Source organism: Dasypus novemcinctus, chromosome 6 (assembly GCF_030445035.2).
Source record: "Dasypus novemcinctus isolate mDasNov1 chromosome 6, mDasNov1.1.hap2, whole genome shotgun sequence".
NCBI lineage: Eukaryota > Metazoa > Chordata > Mammalia > Cingulata > Dasypodidae > Dasypus > Dasypus novemcinctus.
The window spans coordinates 15,305,192-15,318,387 of NC_080678.1; the positions used below are offsets into that span (position 1 = coordinate 15,305,192).

General features: G+C 50.0%; 1 protein-coding gene across 8 annotated transcripts in view; it reads right to left on the minus strand.

Annotated features, from left to right (window-relative positions):
- The window catches only part of DMBT1 (deleted in malignant brain tumors 1), a 74,362-nt gene that overhangs the window by 48,114 nt on the left and 13,052 nt on the right, over positions 1-13,196 (minus strand). For 4 of the 8 annotated variants that reach the window (XM_058298220.2, XM_058298222.2, XM_058298223.2 and 1 more), the window contains 7 exons: positions 11,678-11,707; positions 8,992-9,303; positions 7,740-7,787; positions 2,899-2,928; positions 1,991-2,032; positions 937-1,260; positions 572-601 (listed from right to left, as the gene is read on the minus strand). In XM_058298220.2, the coding sequence (XP_058154203.1) occupies positions 572-601; positions 937-1,260; positions 1,991-2,032; positions 2,899-2,928; positions 7,740-7,787; positions 8,992-9,303; positions 11,678-11,707 (816 nt within the window). The remainder of the gene's footprint in view (positions 1-571; positions 602-936; positions 1,261-1,990; positions 2,033-2,898; positions 2,929-7,739; positions 7,788-8,991; positions 9,304-11,677; positions 11,708-13,196) is intronic. The other 4 variants (XM_058298224.2, XM_058298221.2, XM_071215641.1 and 1 more) reach the window with 3 other exon arrangements.

Below are 13,196 nucleotides of genomic sequence, written 5' to 3' on the forward strand. Positions count from 1 at the left end.
ACTCCCACTCTAAGGAATGGGTAGAGGTGGTGGAGACAGGACTGCCCAGGGATAGAGGTTCAGTCCCATTGTCAGAATTGGAAGAAAGATATCATCACAACAAGTACCACTGGAATACGCAGCGTTCGCCACCCAGAAGAGACACAAACTGCACCCTGCCCCCTCTTTGGGGTGGTAAGGTCCACAAGGACCAAGAACAAGTCTCCCATGGTGACTCTCTTTAGAAAATCACCCCTTCGTTCTCCCCATGACACTTTCTGGATTTCTCCTCCACTCATTCAGATCTCTGGATGATTCATGCATCTTAGAGGGAAAGGACCCAGGACCAGAACCACCTTCTGTGTCCAGCAGCCCAAAGTGAGTCCTCTCTCTACGTTCATGGTCGGATGGGGGACAGCTCTCCATCCACTCAGCCTGAGCCACGCCTGGCCATCGTCATATTGGAGCCTCAGCTGGTGCCAGTAACACATTCCAGGTTCACCAGGAGAAATGATTATTATATAAAGCTTTTTCTTTTCTTGTTGGTTCCCAAAGAAAAGGAATGGACAAGTTGAGACGCTACCACACTTACCTGGAGTAGAAGTGGATGCAGTCTCAGCAGCTGGAAGAAAGAGACGTGGGCTTATTGAAGAGCAGATCTCACAAGTCAAATCAAGGAATGAGTGCCACAGTGGGGTGAGAGGAAAATTTGGCTTTTTTAATCCAACACTTTTTGAGGGGTCGCAGGGCAAAGTTTAATGCCCCTTACACAGCTAACAAACCTAAATGCTCCTTACAACCCACAAAAAGCCAAAAGGCCCATAGGTTCTCTTTGGGGTTATGTCTGGGTGCACCCATCCCTCAAGGAACGGCAATCTAAGGGGATGGCCCTGTCTCTCTCCAATTCACAAGCACCAAGCTGACATCCTGGGAGCATGTGGGGTCTCTGGGACCCACCTGAGCAGATGACTCCAGCATCTTCCCCGTGTCCACAGTTGTGCGAGAGCCAGCCACTGTGGGGGCAGCTCCACAGGGCAGACTCGTGGCCTGAGCAACGCACGTTGTCCAGGACGATCTGTCCTGAGCCCTGACCGAACCGGGCACTTCCTGGGGCAGCTCTCGCCCAGCCACACCCCAGCTGCCTGCAGACCACATTGGCGTCATTGGCGTCCCAGTCATCGTCACACACGGTGCCCCAGGAGCCTTGGTATAGGACCTCCACGCGGCCCTGACACCGGTCCCCTCCATTTGCCAGCCGCAGGGCCAATCCAGAAACAGTTTCTAGAAGGGGAAAGAGAAAGTTTCATGCATGGCTATCTTGAAATCAACCACCTATGCCATGTTGGAGACTTGGCAGCCTTCCTAATGACCCACACCACCTCTCAACAAGGTGCCTCCCTTGCCTGCAGGTGTCCCTTCTTTCTAGTCCTAGAAGTGAGACCCTGGCCAGCCCTGTCTCAGGATGCTCTGGCTACAAGGATGTACCCACGGCCCTGAAGGAGACCACCAGGATGGAACCCACCCACCCCCTCTCCATGGCACACAGTGCAGAGCTCCATAGGGACCAGCAACAGGCAGATGCCTTCCCGAAGTCAAGAGCTTGTTGGCAACATGAGGGTTCTGGCTTCATTCTGGCAAAGTGCAAGAAGATGGGAGGGACCTGGCCCAGTCACATGTAGTTCCAGCCACTTTGCACTCACTACCCCTCCCTGAGGCCATTGACCTGACAACCAGGGACATGCCTCAATTTGGAAAGGCCACCAGAGATCTGGCACGGAGCACCTTGAGAAGAACCTTCTTTAGCCTCTGGGAAAGGATCCCAATGGAACAGGTCCCCAGCCCAACCTGAAAGCAGACCTTGGATCTCCTTTCTCATACTCTGCCGCCGGCCCCACCCAACGCACAGGACAATAAGCAAAGAAGGCCCCTACCCTCAGATGCCCCCTCTTATTTCAAACCCAAGGTATTTCCTGTGGATAGAGTTTGTGCAAGGACAGGGTAGAAGTATTACCTTGTGTTGTTGGTGCAGGTGTGGATGTCGTGGTCCACGGGTCTGAAAGAAGCAGCAAAGAGAGAGGCCAGAGTGAGTGTTCAGGGGAAGAAGGCCAAGAGCAAAACCCCGCTCACCAGTCAAGCATGAGCAATCATGTTCACGATCTAAATTTCTCACTTGCTACCCGGGTGTGCTGACAAGTCTCCTGCTAGCTCACGAATCTATAGGCCAAAGACAAAGCTGAATTCAAAGGGCCCTCCACTGTCTGAACAGAGCTGTTTCCTTCTCAGTTAGAAATCTCAACCACCTCTACCCACTGGGTCTTGATTTCCCTGGACAAGACTCCAACTGTCCCCCTTGGAGGGAAAATCTTCTGGGACAGGGAGTTGCCTGGGGGAGCACTGGGGTGACTGGGACCTGGGGCAAAGGATCACTAACTCTCCCATGGGCTGTCTCGGCCTCTGCTCCTCCCCTCCTGACTTGAGGCTTCAGGTCTCAGCTACAATCGGAGGGAAGGAAGGAAATAACATGCTCCACTAGGAGCCAGGGGTAGCAGGTCTCCCCTCCCTCTCAGGCCCCTGCTCCTTCCATAGGTTTACAGACACTAAGAAAGAGGCAAACCCTAAGACGTTGAGAGAAGATTTGAATCAGTAAAACTAAGAAGGAGAAAAATAAACAAGGCGAAATTAATCCTGCCATGTTTTTCAGGCAAGATGGTTAAAGATTTAACGTTAGAGGGTTTTCCAACATCAAGACGAGAAAAACAGATACGAGGCTCGTGATGAAAATGTTCGGGATGATAAAACTAGGCAAAAGGTGAGTGAGGGACTGAGCTGAGCTTAGCCCCTAGCTCCCCTGCCTGCAGCCACAGACTTGGAAACAGACATGGCTGGCCTGAGGTTCAGCACAGAGAAAATGGTGCTTACCGTATATCACAGTCGTCCAGGGGTGCCAACCTGGGGACAAAACAGGACAACGTTAGGACAGAGGTGTCACCGCGAGTGGCATCAGTGCTGATCTTGGTGACAGTTCCAGCTGGTATTTAACAGGTCCCGCTCTAAGGAATAGCTGGAGATGGTAGAGAAAGACTGGAGGTTTTCAGTCCCACTGCTGGCACTGGGAGAGAGGTGGTGTCATTGCATGTGCTACTGGAATAAGCAGAGTTCACCACCCAAAAGAGGCCCAAATTACACCCTGGCCTTCTCTGGGGTAGCAAGATCCACAAGGACCAATGACAGGACACCCATGGTGATTCTCTAGAAAATCATCCCCTGGTTCTCCCTGTGTAACGTTGGTGGATTTCTCCTCTTTTCACTGATTATCTCCCAACAAGACTGTGCATCTTAGAAGGAGATGACCAAGGAACAGAACCACCTTCTACATCCAGCAGCCCTAAGAGAGTCCTCTCTCTGTGTCCATGATAGGGTCGGGGTTGAGTGGAGCAGCTCTCCCTCCACTCCAGTGAGCTGGGCATGTCCATGGCTGTGCTGGTGATTCAGCTGGTGTCAGCAGCACAGTCCAGGATCACCAGGGAAAACATCCTATATAAAAGCTTATCCTTTTCTGTTGATTCCCCAAACCGTTAAGAAAAGGTAGAATCAGGCAAAGAAGGAACAGGTGAGTTGAGATGCTGCCAGACTTACCTGTAGTCTGAGCAGCTGAAAGAAAGAGAAAGAAATTGGATATGGGCTTTTTCTAGGGCAGATAACACACATCGAATCAGAGTACGAGCGAGCTCAGTGGGGTGAGAAGAAAAAGGCCAGGTGCAACAAGCACCTCTGTGGGTCAGACTGTCAGATGGGACAAAGCTAAATGCCCCTCACACTGCTAACCCTTACAACCCATAAAAAGACAAATGGCCCATAGTTTCCCTTGAGGGTTAGGTCTGGGTGTACCCATCCCTTAGGCAACAGCTATCTGAGGGGTTAGCCCTGGTTCTCCCCCTCCTAGTCACAAGCACCAAGTTGATATTCTGGAAGCACATGGGGTCTCCTGGGCCAACTGAGCAGTTGATTCCAGTGTCCACAACTTGCAGGAGAACCAGCTGTTGCAGGGGCATCTCCATAGGTAAGTCCTGTGACCCGAGCAGTGTACATTGTTCAGAACAGTCTATCCTGAGCCCTAGCCAAACCTGGAACTTTCTGGGGCAGATGTGGCCCAGCCACAGCCCAGCCACCTGCAGATCACGTTGGTATCATTGGTGTACCAGTCATCTTCACACACAGTGCCCCAGTCATCTTCACACACAGTGCCTCAGTACAGGACTTCCATCCAGCCTAACACCGGTCCCCTCCATTCACCAATCACAGGGCAAACACGGAGTCTGTTTCAAGAGGTTACACAAGAAGCCTCATCCATATGTATCTCAACATCAACCACCTAAGGCATACTGGAGACTCAGAGGCCTTTCTCATGGCCAGTTACCTGTCAGCAAGGTGCCTGACAGGCCTACGGGTGCTCCTTCATTGTGGTGATAGGAGCAGTGATTCCTTAGCCAGCCCTGGTCTCAGGATGCTCAGGCTACAAGGATGTACCCATGGACCTCAGTGGAGTCAACTAGGAAAGTACTCACCCACCCCCACTCCAGGACACACAGTGCAGACTTCCACAGTGACAGGTGACAGGCATATGCCTTTCCCAAGTCCAGGAGCTTTTTGGCACCTGGACAGTTCTGGCTGTGTTCCAGTAAAGCACAAGAAGAAGGAAGGATTTAGCCTAGGCACATGCAGTTACAGGCATTTTGTGCCCAACCCTCCCTCCTTAAACCCAATGGCCTGAGGGTCAGGGCCACACCTGAGCAGGTATGGAAAGGCCATCCAGGGCTTGCATGGAGCAACTGGAGTTAGCATCTGGAACAGGATCCCACTGAGAGGTCTTTAGCATCTGGAACAGGAACCCACTGAGAGGTCACCAGCCATACTTAGGTCAGACCTAGCACCTGGCTTCTCAAACTCTGTCTTTGGCCCCACCCAAGGCAAAGACAACAGATAAGGAAGGCCCCTACCCTCAGCTGCCCCTTCTCATTTCAAACCCAAGGTGTTTCCTGGTGATGAGAGGATGTACAAGGACAGAATAGAAGTATTATCTGCCATTGTTGGTGCAAATGTGGATGTTATGGGCCATGGGTTTGTAAAAGGCAACAAAAGGATAGTCCAGAGTTAGAGTTTGGTGAAAGAAGGTCAAAAGCAAAGCATCCCTCACTAGGCAAAATACCAGAAATTATATTCATTATGTAAATTCTGTCACTTGTTACCTGGGTGTACTGTCAAGTCTCCTGCTAGCTCACTTATCTAGCGGTCAAAGCCAATGCTGATTTCAGGATGGTCCTCCATTCTAAGTGTCCTCACTCTAAACTGGGGTGTTTCCTTCTCTGTTAGAAACCTGAAATACTCCCATCCACAGAGCCTTGACCCCCTGGACAAGGTCCCAACTGTCCTCCTTGGAGAAAAAATCTTCTGGGAGCAGGTAGTTGCCTGGGGGAGCACCAGGGTTCCTGGGGCCCAGGAGCACATCATTATTATGATCCCTGGTGCTATCTCATTCTCAACTCCCTCCACCCCTGGAGGCAGAGCTGGCCTTGCCGCTGCTGAGATGGTGCAGGGGGAGGGATGGAGGGAGTCGCAACCACAGGCATTCCTGCCCACAAGACCACTGGGTCAACATCAGGGCATGTCCGGAGCACACAGGGCATGTCTGCCCTGATTGGATGAGGACCAAAGGCCATTAAACTAATGGCCATTTCTTGGAACCTTCAGGATGCTATCCATGTGGTCAAAATCCATAGTATGTAATGAAAATTGAAAAGGCTTGATGGGAGGACAAGAGGCTGGTGAAATCTAGTGTTGACTTAAGACTCATTTCTCAATGATAAATGAGGGAGGGCAGGAACAAGTAATATGCTCCATAAGTTACTACAAAGAAGAGAAGGGGGTTCTACAGAGTGGGGGTGGGTTTTGAGGTTGGCAAGAGGTGAAGAGACATCCTGAGCAAGGACGCTGGGGATTCACCTGGGCTGAGTGTCCTGGGCCAGGGCAGCCGAGAAAAAGAGAAGGAGAGTCAGAGGCATTGACCAGGTTTGGCCCAAGTGGAATCAAAGATTGAAGAATCGGGAAGCAGACTTGGCCCAGTGGTTAGGGCATCCGTCTACCACATGGGAAGTCCGCGGTTCAAACCCCAGGCCTCCTTGACCCGTGTGCAGCTGGCCCACGCACAGTGCTGATATGCACAAGGAGTGCCGTGCCACCCAGGGGTGTCCCTGGGCAGGGGGGCCCCATGCGCAAGGAGTGCACCCTGTAAGGAGAGCCACCCAGCACGAAAGAAAGTTCAACCTGCCCAAGAATGGCACCGCATACACAGAGAGCTGACACAAGATGACACAACAACAAAAAAAGAAAGATAGATTCCTGTGCTGCTGACAACAACAGAAGCAGACAAAGACACACAGCAAATAGACACAGAGAACAGACAACTGGGGGGGGGGAGGGGAGAAGGGGAGAGAAATAAATAAAATAAATAAATCTTTAAAAAAAAAAAAAAAAGGTTGAAGAATCACAGTGTGTTTCCACCCTGAGCTGGCACTTTTCATGTTCCCGCTGAATGGGCACTGGCAGTGCCCATGGTAAACCACGGTCATCACAGGAGGCTCCACCCTCTGTCCCCCTTCCCCAGCCTGCATCCCTATGCGTGGGGTCATTCTTTCCTGAAGAATGGAAAGTTCGGGGCAGCCATAAATCATAATGCATGAGCACCCCATTGGAGGAGGAATGCCGACCCTCAGAGTTAGTCCATGAATATGTCAACGCCCACCCACTCCACGGGGCATGATTCTGAGGGTGTACAGGACTTCCTACAAAACCTCTAGGGGATTTCTCTCAGTCACCAAACTGGCTTATTAGCAGAGCCTTTGTTGCCCACCTGCCACTGCTTCCATCCTGACCCCTTCTCTACAGGCGCTCACTGTACCTCATCACTAAACCATTCCCATTTGCCTCTTAGCCTCAGAGTCAGCTTCTGGGAGAACCAACAAAATGCACTCTCCAGGTGAGGTGGGGGAGCATTTACCTTCCACCTCTCTAGTGCTTCCTGAGCTCATTTTGCACTTGCTCCTCCTGGTCCTACAGCCAGGGTATTTGGGGCCAGGATGACTGTGGTCAGCAGGGAGCTGTGGAGCTGGGGTCCTAGGGCCAAAGTTCCCCAAGGGGAATGCACAGTGACTTCTTTGCCCAAGCCTAGACTGCTGAGACCTTGAGTAGAAACAACTGTGCCTCCCGGGTGTATCACTGGAGGTGCCCCCAGGGAACACACAGGACCTCTGATGCCCATAGGCCGAAGGATCATGATTTTCCAATGTCAAGAAGGAAACAGGGTGGCCCAATATGGCCTCAGGGAAAGAGCATGGCAAGGATGCTGCCCAGCAGGTTGATTTCCTAAGCACTTTTGCTGCCAGGGACCGAGCACCCTAGCCTGGCCAGGGGTCAGCACAGATTGGTGAAGACCACGTGGACAGGCACAGAGCACATGCAACAGGTCAGAGGCCCCACCTTGGAGCTCTTTGGAGACAACACCTCAGGTTGACCGTCCTCAATCTCAGGGACATGGACCATGGAAGAGATGCCCATTCAAGTCCGAGAGCTTGTCAGAAGACCTCCCCTTGGGAGCTGAGCACCCCCATCTCTTCTGCCCTCTGCACCTCTTCTGTTCATAGATGAGCCTCTGGGTGCAGTAGTGGGGTATTGAGCCTACAGGGATCCCATGGAGCACACATTACCTTCTGTTGTACTTGTGGTTGTGGGGGCCTCTGTGGAGTCCAGTGCATCTGCAGGGTAGAGAAAGGAAGAGGTCATTCAGGGTGTTCAGTGGAGAAAGGTAGGGACACAAAGCAATAGGAGCTTGACCCTGGAGAAGCTGCCCCCAGCTGGGGACCTTGGCTTCCTCAGTTCTGAAGCAAAGATCCCAAATTCCCCATGATGGCTAAAAGGCCATGCTTTTCCTTTGTGAAATAGAAAAGTTATCTCTACAGCACCTTACCAACCCTAACTCAATGCTGCCACAACCTGTCTTGGCTGCTGCTGTCATCTTCCTGCCTCCCCCACTTCCAGTCTCCCCAAAACACCACCCCCTATTCACAGGCTCGGACTGCCAGTGGCATCTTGCTGTTTCTATGGCCATGAGAGTTATCTGCCTTCACTGAGATACTCCTGAAAAGGTGACCCCAACTAGGAAGAAAGGCAGTTTCCAAAGAGGCACTGCAGATGGCCGAAATGAGCCTGCACACGATGTGACATTTGAGGCCCACTGTCCGTGGGGGCACCATGGGATTATCATGGTCACACCCGCATATGGCAGCCTGCGTGTGCTCCAACCCACTCCAGCCAGAAAAATGGCCAATTAGTAAGGACACCCTTTGGAGGCACACACTGTATCCTCAGCAGTTTCTTTCTTTGCAAATTAAGGTCTTGAACCTGGACAAGCAGGAAAGGCAGCGATGGGCTTCCCTGGGATGGGACAGGGAGAATTTCTCTTTTCCACTGATGGTGGATTGTTTGCTTGTCATTTAACACACAGGAAGGAAAACTTATTGTCTATTCCTCAGTTTGATTTTAGTTCAGATTTAAGAATGTAAAGCCAGGGTCATCTCGGTGGGGAAGCACCGGGAGGCTGCTCCCCTGCCTTTAAGGGAGGGGAAACTGCCACTGAGGCAGGCATCTGGGCAGCCCAGCCCTGGATGGTCACGATGTGGCTGATCAGGTCAAGTCCAGTGGTTGAAGCCTGCCTCCCCCACTTCCATACTTTATGACTGCAGGCAAGTTACTTCGCCTGTCTGAGCCTCAGTTTCTTTATGCGTAAAACAGAGCCGGGAATACCTGCCCCATAACATCATGGAAGACTTGACAGATAGGAGAGCAGGTAAACTGGGAAGCATTACGCCACCAGCCATGACAGGGACAGCACAGGAGCCCCTCCCCGCACCCCATCCTCAGAGTCACACACAGGACAGCCCCAGGAGGTATCTGCTCTACCTGAGCACACAGCACCGGCGTCTTCCCTGTGGCCACATTCATGGTGGTACCACCCACTGTGGGGGCAGCTTGACAGGTAGGGCTCCCATCCTGAGCAGTCCACAGCACCCAAGAGAATATTCCCCGAGCCCTGACCAAAGTGGGCTCCACCTGGGGCCAACACCGCGTGGCCACAGCTGAGCTGTCGACAGACGACATCTGCATCCTGGGTGTCCCAGCTGTCATCACACACGGTGCCCCAGTGGCCTTGGTACAGGAGCTCCACCCGGCCCTGACATCTGCTCCCTCCATCCACCAGTCTCAGAGGCAAGCCTGCATCGGACACAAGCAGGAGGCGCTCGTCTTCATGCCCCACTCGGCTCTCGTGACCCTGCACTCCCTGTTCTCCTTCCTCTGCCCACTTTTCCTCTGATCTGAATTGGCTCCTGTCCCCCACAAAGACACGTTCAAGTCCTATCCATTTGTCAATAGGATCCTTGAAGAGATTCTCAGTTAAGGCAACACTGGAGCAGGGTGTGCTCCTCCAATATGCCTGGAGTCCTTATAAGCAGAGGAAATTTGATACAGAGGAGGAGATGACCTTGAGACAGAGGCAGAGATTGGCTTTTGGTTACCAGCAAATCACCACCAGATACTACAGGATTCAGAGAAAACCTAGCCCTGCCGACACCTTGAGTTTGAACTTCTAGCTTCCAAAACTGAGAGACAGTAAAATGCTGTTGTTGAAGCCAATCAGTCTGTGGTACTTTGTTACAGCAGCGCTGGCAAACTAAGGCAAACTCCATCTCCCTCTGATTCGTCTCACAGGACCTTAGAGGTCAACATTCTCCCAGTGCCATCTTACCCATTCTCACTCCTTCGTTCCCCCTAGAGGACTTCACGTGCTCTCAGTGCTTCCCACGCAGGTAGAAGACTCTCCCAAGTCCTCCTCTCCAGCCTGGACCCTGCCCTGAGCTCTAGACCACCATTTGCAACAGCCTCCTGGATACCCTACCCCAACGTCCCAAGTTCAGCCCACTCTCTTACCTCCCTTTCAATCAAAGGCTTCACCATGCTCCCCAACAGCAGTGCTGGAAATTCGAGGCTCATGTCTGATTCCCTTCTCCTCCTCCTCCCTGTAGCTAGTCTGTCACCAAGGCACTTCTTTCCTTTTTATTCCCATGCCATTGTGCTAGTTCAGACCTTCATCCTTTAACCTGGCCTGCCCCAGGGGCCTCCAGTTGATCCCCTTCCCCCCACCTCTCCTTTCTCTAGCCCATCCACATTCATGGACCAACAAGCATTCCCGCAGTGTCCACCAGGTGCCCTGAGCTAAGAGGAGTCATGCTTTCACCAGCTGGCCTCCAAGGTTTACCTTTAGAAAGTACAGATGGGTTCCTGTCACTTCCCTGTTCAACACACCTCAGCGTGCTCTCGATGCCCATCAGGATCAAGGCCACGCACCGGTCCAAGCAGACCTCCACCTACATTCAAGCTTCCTCTTGAGGCATTAGGGCCTGATTCTCACTGTTAGAGGTGAGCATGGCTGGGGAGTCAAAGGCCCCACACCCCGCCTGACACAGCACTGCTCCGTCACCCCACTGGTGAACAGCTGCCCTGATGGCTCCAGAAAAACAGGCAGCAGGAACCCAGCCCACCTTCCCAACAGCCCGCGGTGACACGCAGTTCCAAAGGGATGGAAAATGAGGTGCTTGTTATTGGAGGGAGATGGGGAGAGATGCCGGTCAGGGCCAGAGGGCCTTTTCTAGGATTCTCCCAGGTGCTGCCCAGTCCTCCCTGAGTTCCCCTTCCAGTCCCTGCTGTGAATGGTCCACCGGAAGCACTCTCAGTCTCCCTGCCTCCGTTGGCCCTCGCTAGGTGTCAGTCGATCAGAAAACCACCCCTCAAGACCCACCCAGGCCACTTGCAGATGCTCAGGACCTGTCGTAGCAGGGGAGGGTTTGGCCTGAACAGAGCCAGAGGCTCAAGGGCAGGGTCAGTTGTGACAAGTGAGCACACAAATGACCCTCACATACCAAACTTGGGTGCCAAGGTCCACACATGCTCACTATAGAGAATTGGGGAGACAGGGCATTTAGTGAAAAACAAAGACAGGGCAAGGCAGAGAGAACATGGGCCTCAGTTGAAACTACTGACAAGTTATCTAACTGTGCCTCAGTCCTCTCATTTCCAAAGGGGGATGAGGATAATACCTCAAAGTGTTGTAAGGAAGATTTCACATCAATAGTGCTTATTATGTGCATTCGTTGAACACTTATTATAAACCAGACAATATTCAAACTGTTTTTTTTTCATAATTAATTGATTTAGTGTATGGAAATAATGACAGGTGGGGCACATTGCAAGTGCTTGGTAAATATTGGATATCTTCAAGATAACTGTCATTCTGGCAGAAAAAGAGAAACTGACTTTTTTTCTTATGGTAATTTGTCTCCCGACATCAAGCTGCAGCTAATTTCATCCATGAATGAGGGGCAGAGAAGAAGGAAGGAGAAGGACAGATGGTCCTGGCTGTGGAGGCCTGGGACATATCCGGGGTGTCAGCATTCACAACCCTTGCAAGGCCCTCTCCGTTCCTGTGTTCTAAAAGCAGGCGTTTGCCCCCTCGATTAGCCAGCAGCAACAGGCCAGCTGACCAGCTAATAATCAAACCCCGGGCCAGACGAGTAAAGAGAAAAGTTCTTACCGTAATCTGTCGTTTGTGGGATCCAGTGACCTACAAAGAAAAAAAATTCATCTTTGAAAGGAGTCTATTGTTTATAAGTGAACTACAGTCACAGCGACTGGCTTAAGCGTTACCGTACAACCATTCCGGGGGCGCTGTGGTGCAAGCTTGGGTTTGTGCGCTCCCAGCGCCCTTGCGGAAAGTGGGTCTTTGTAAAATTGTAGATTAAAGCAGGTGTATTGGATATAGGGTGTTCAATAATTTTAGATGAACAACATACATGTCTCTTTACTACAATTCTAGGCTCGGAAAGATGGCTGGACAGAGAAGGCCGTTTAAACTCGTGTCCAGGATTCCCGTGAGCTGCTGAAACCATCCTGCAGTCTGAAATTGGAGAAGAGTCAGCACTGAAAATAGCCACTAGGAGGCTCCCTAATAAGCAAATATTTTGGGGTCAGATACCCTGTTCCTTTCCATCCATACCCTGAAATTTCCATTCTATCTTGAAGCAAATGGAAATCTAGACACCCTGGATCTTTATCACAGTGAAACCAGGCAAAAACCCTCCACGCTTCACTTCAGTATAGCACCAGGCTCCAGTGGACTCCTTTCTATTTTCTGAGTTTCTTTTTTTTGAGCAGGGCAACTATTTGTAAGGGTTGATATTTTATAATTTCTATGTATTTCTAGCATTCTTCCAAAGAAGAGAGAGAACACATTCACTTTTTTAAAAAAATAGAGTAACAATTCATCTATCTTGCATTCAACATATAGATTCACTGGATCTTTTTATAAATCCAAGATACAGTACAGGCTCTTAGCAATCTCAATTCTCTTATATTGTGAAACAATTTGCTGTTTCACCATTCAAGGAATCATTTCATCATTACACACAAATATTAACTATTCTAGAAAAGACTTAGATAATAAGAAAATGGAAGAATGGTAAAATTGTCTAGGAGATGAAATATTGAGACAGATCATTATCCTTCAGTTTTCTTACTGCATTATCCAAAGCACTGCATCATCTTTCAAGAAGGTGTATTTTAAACAAAACAAAAAGACACATCATTGTAGTTTTCTTTAAGCTTTCATTGAATGCAATTAAAAATTTATAATTTGGAATTTTCCACCCATGATGACAAAGAGGAAAAAAATTGACAAAAGAAGATGTTTCACAATAATTAGATGAATCAGAAGAATATAATGAGACAGAGAGCAGCCCTCTAGACTCCACAATGATGGCAAAATTCCTTGTTCAATTGAACGCTCAAACTAAGAGTTTTCAGATGAGATCTAGATGAATTTTCTCAAACATAAGAATCAAGTAGCCAGAAATATAATTCTAAGAACAAAAAATGTACATGATACTCTTATCCACATCTCATTTGGCTAAAAGGATACATGATGGTACTCTTTCGTCTTATGATGTTTATTCAGCAGAATTTACTTGATACAAAGAGGTTTGTTAAGGTTAAATTTTTATTAAAATTTCTAATAAAGTTGTTTTTCCTATCTCTTTTTTTCTTCCTTTTCTGGT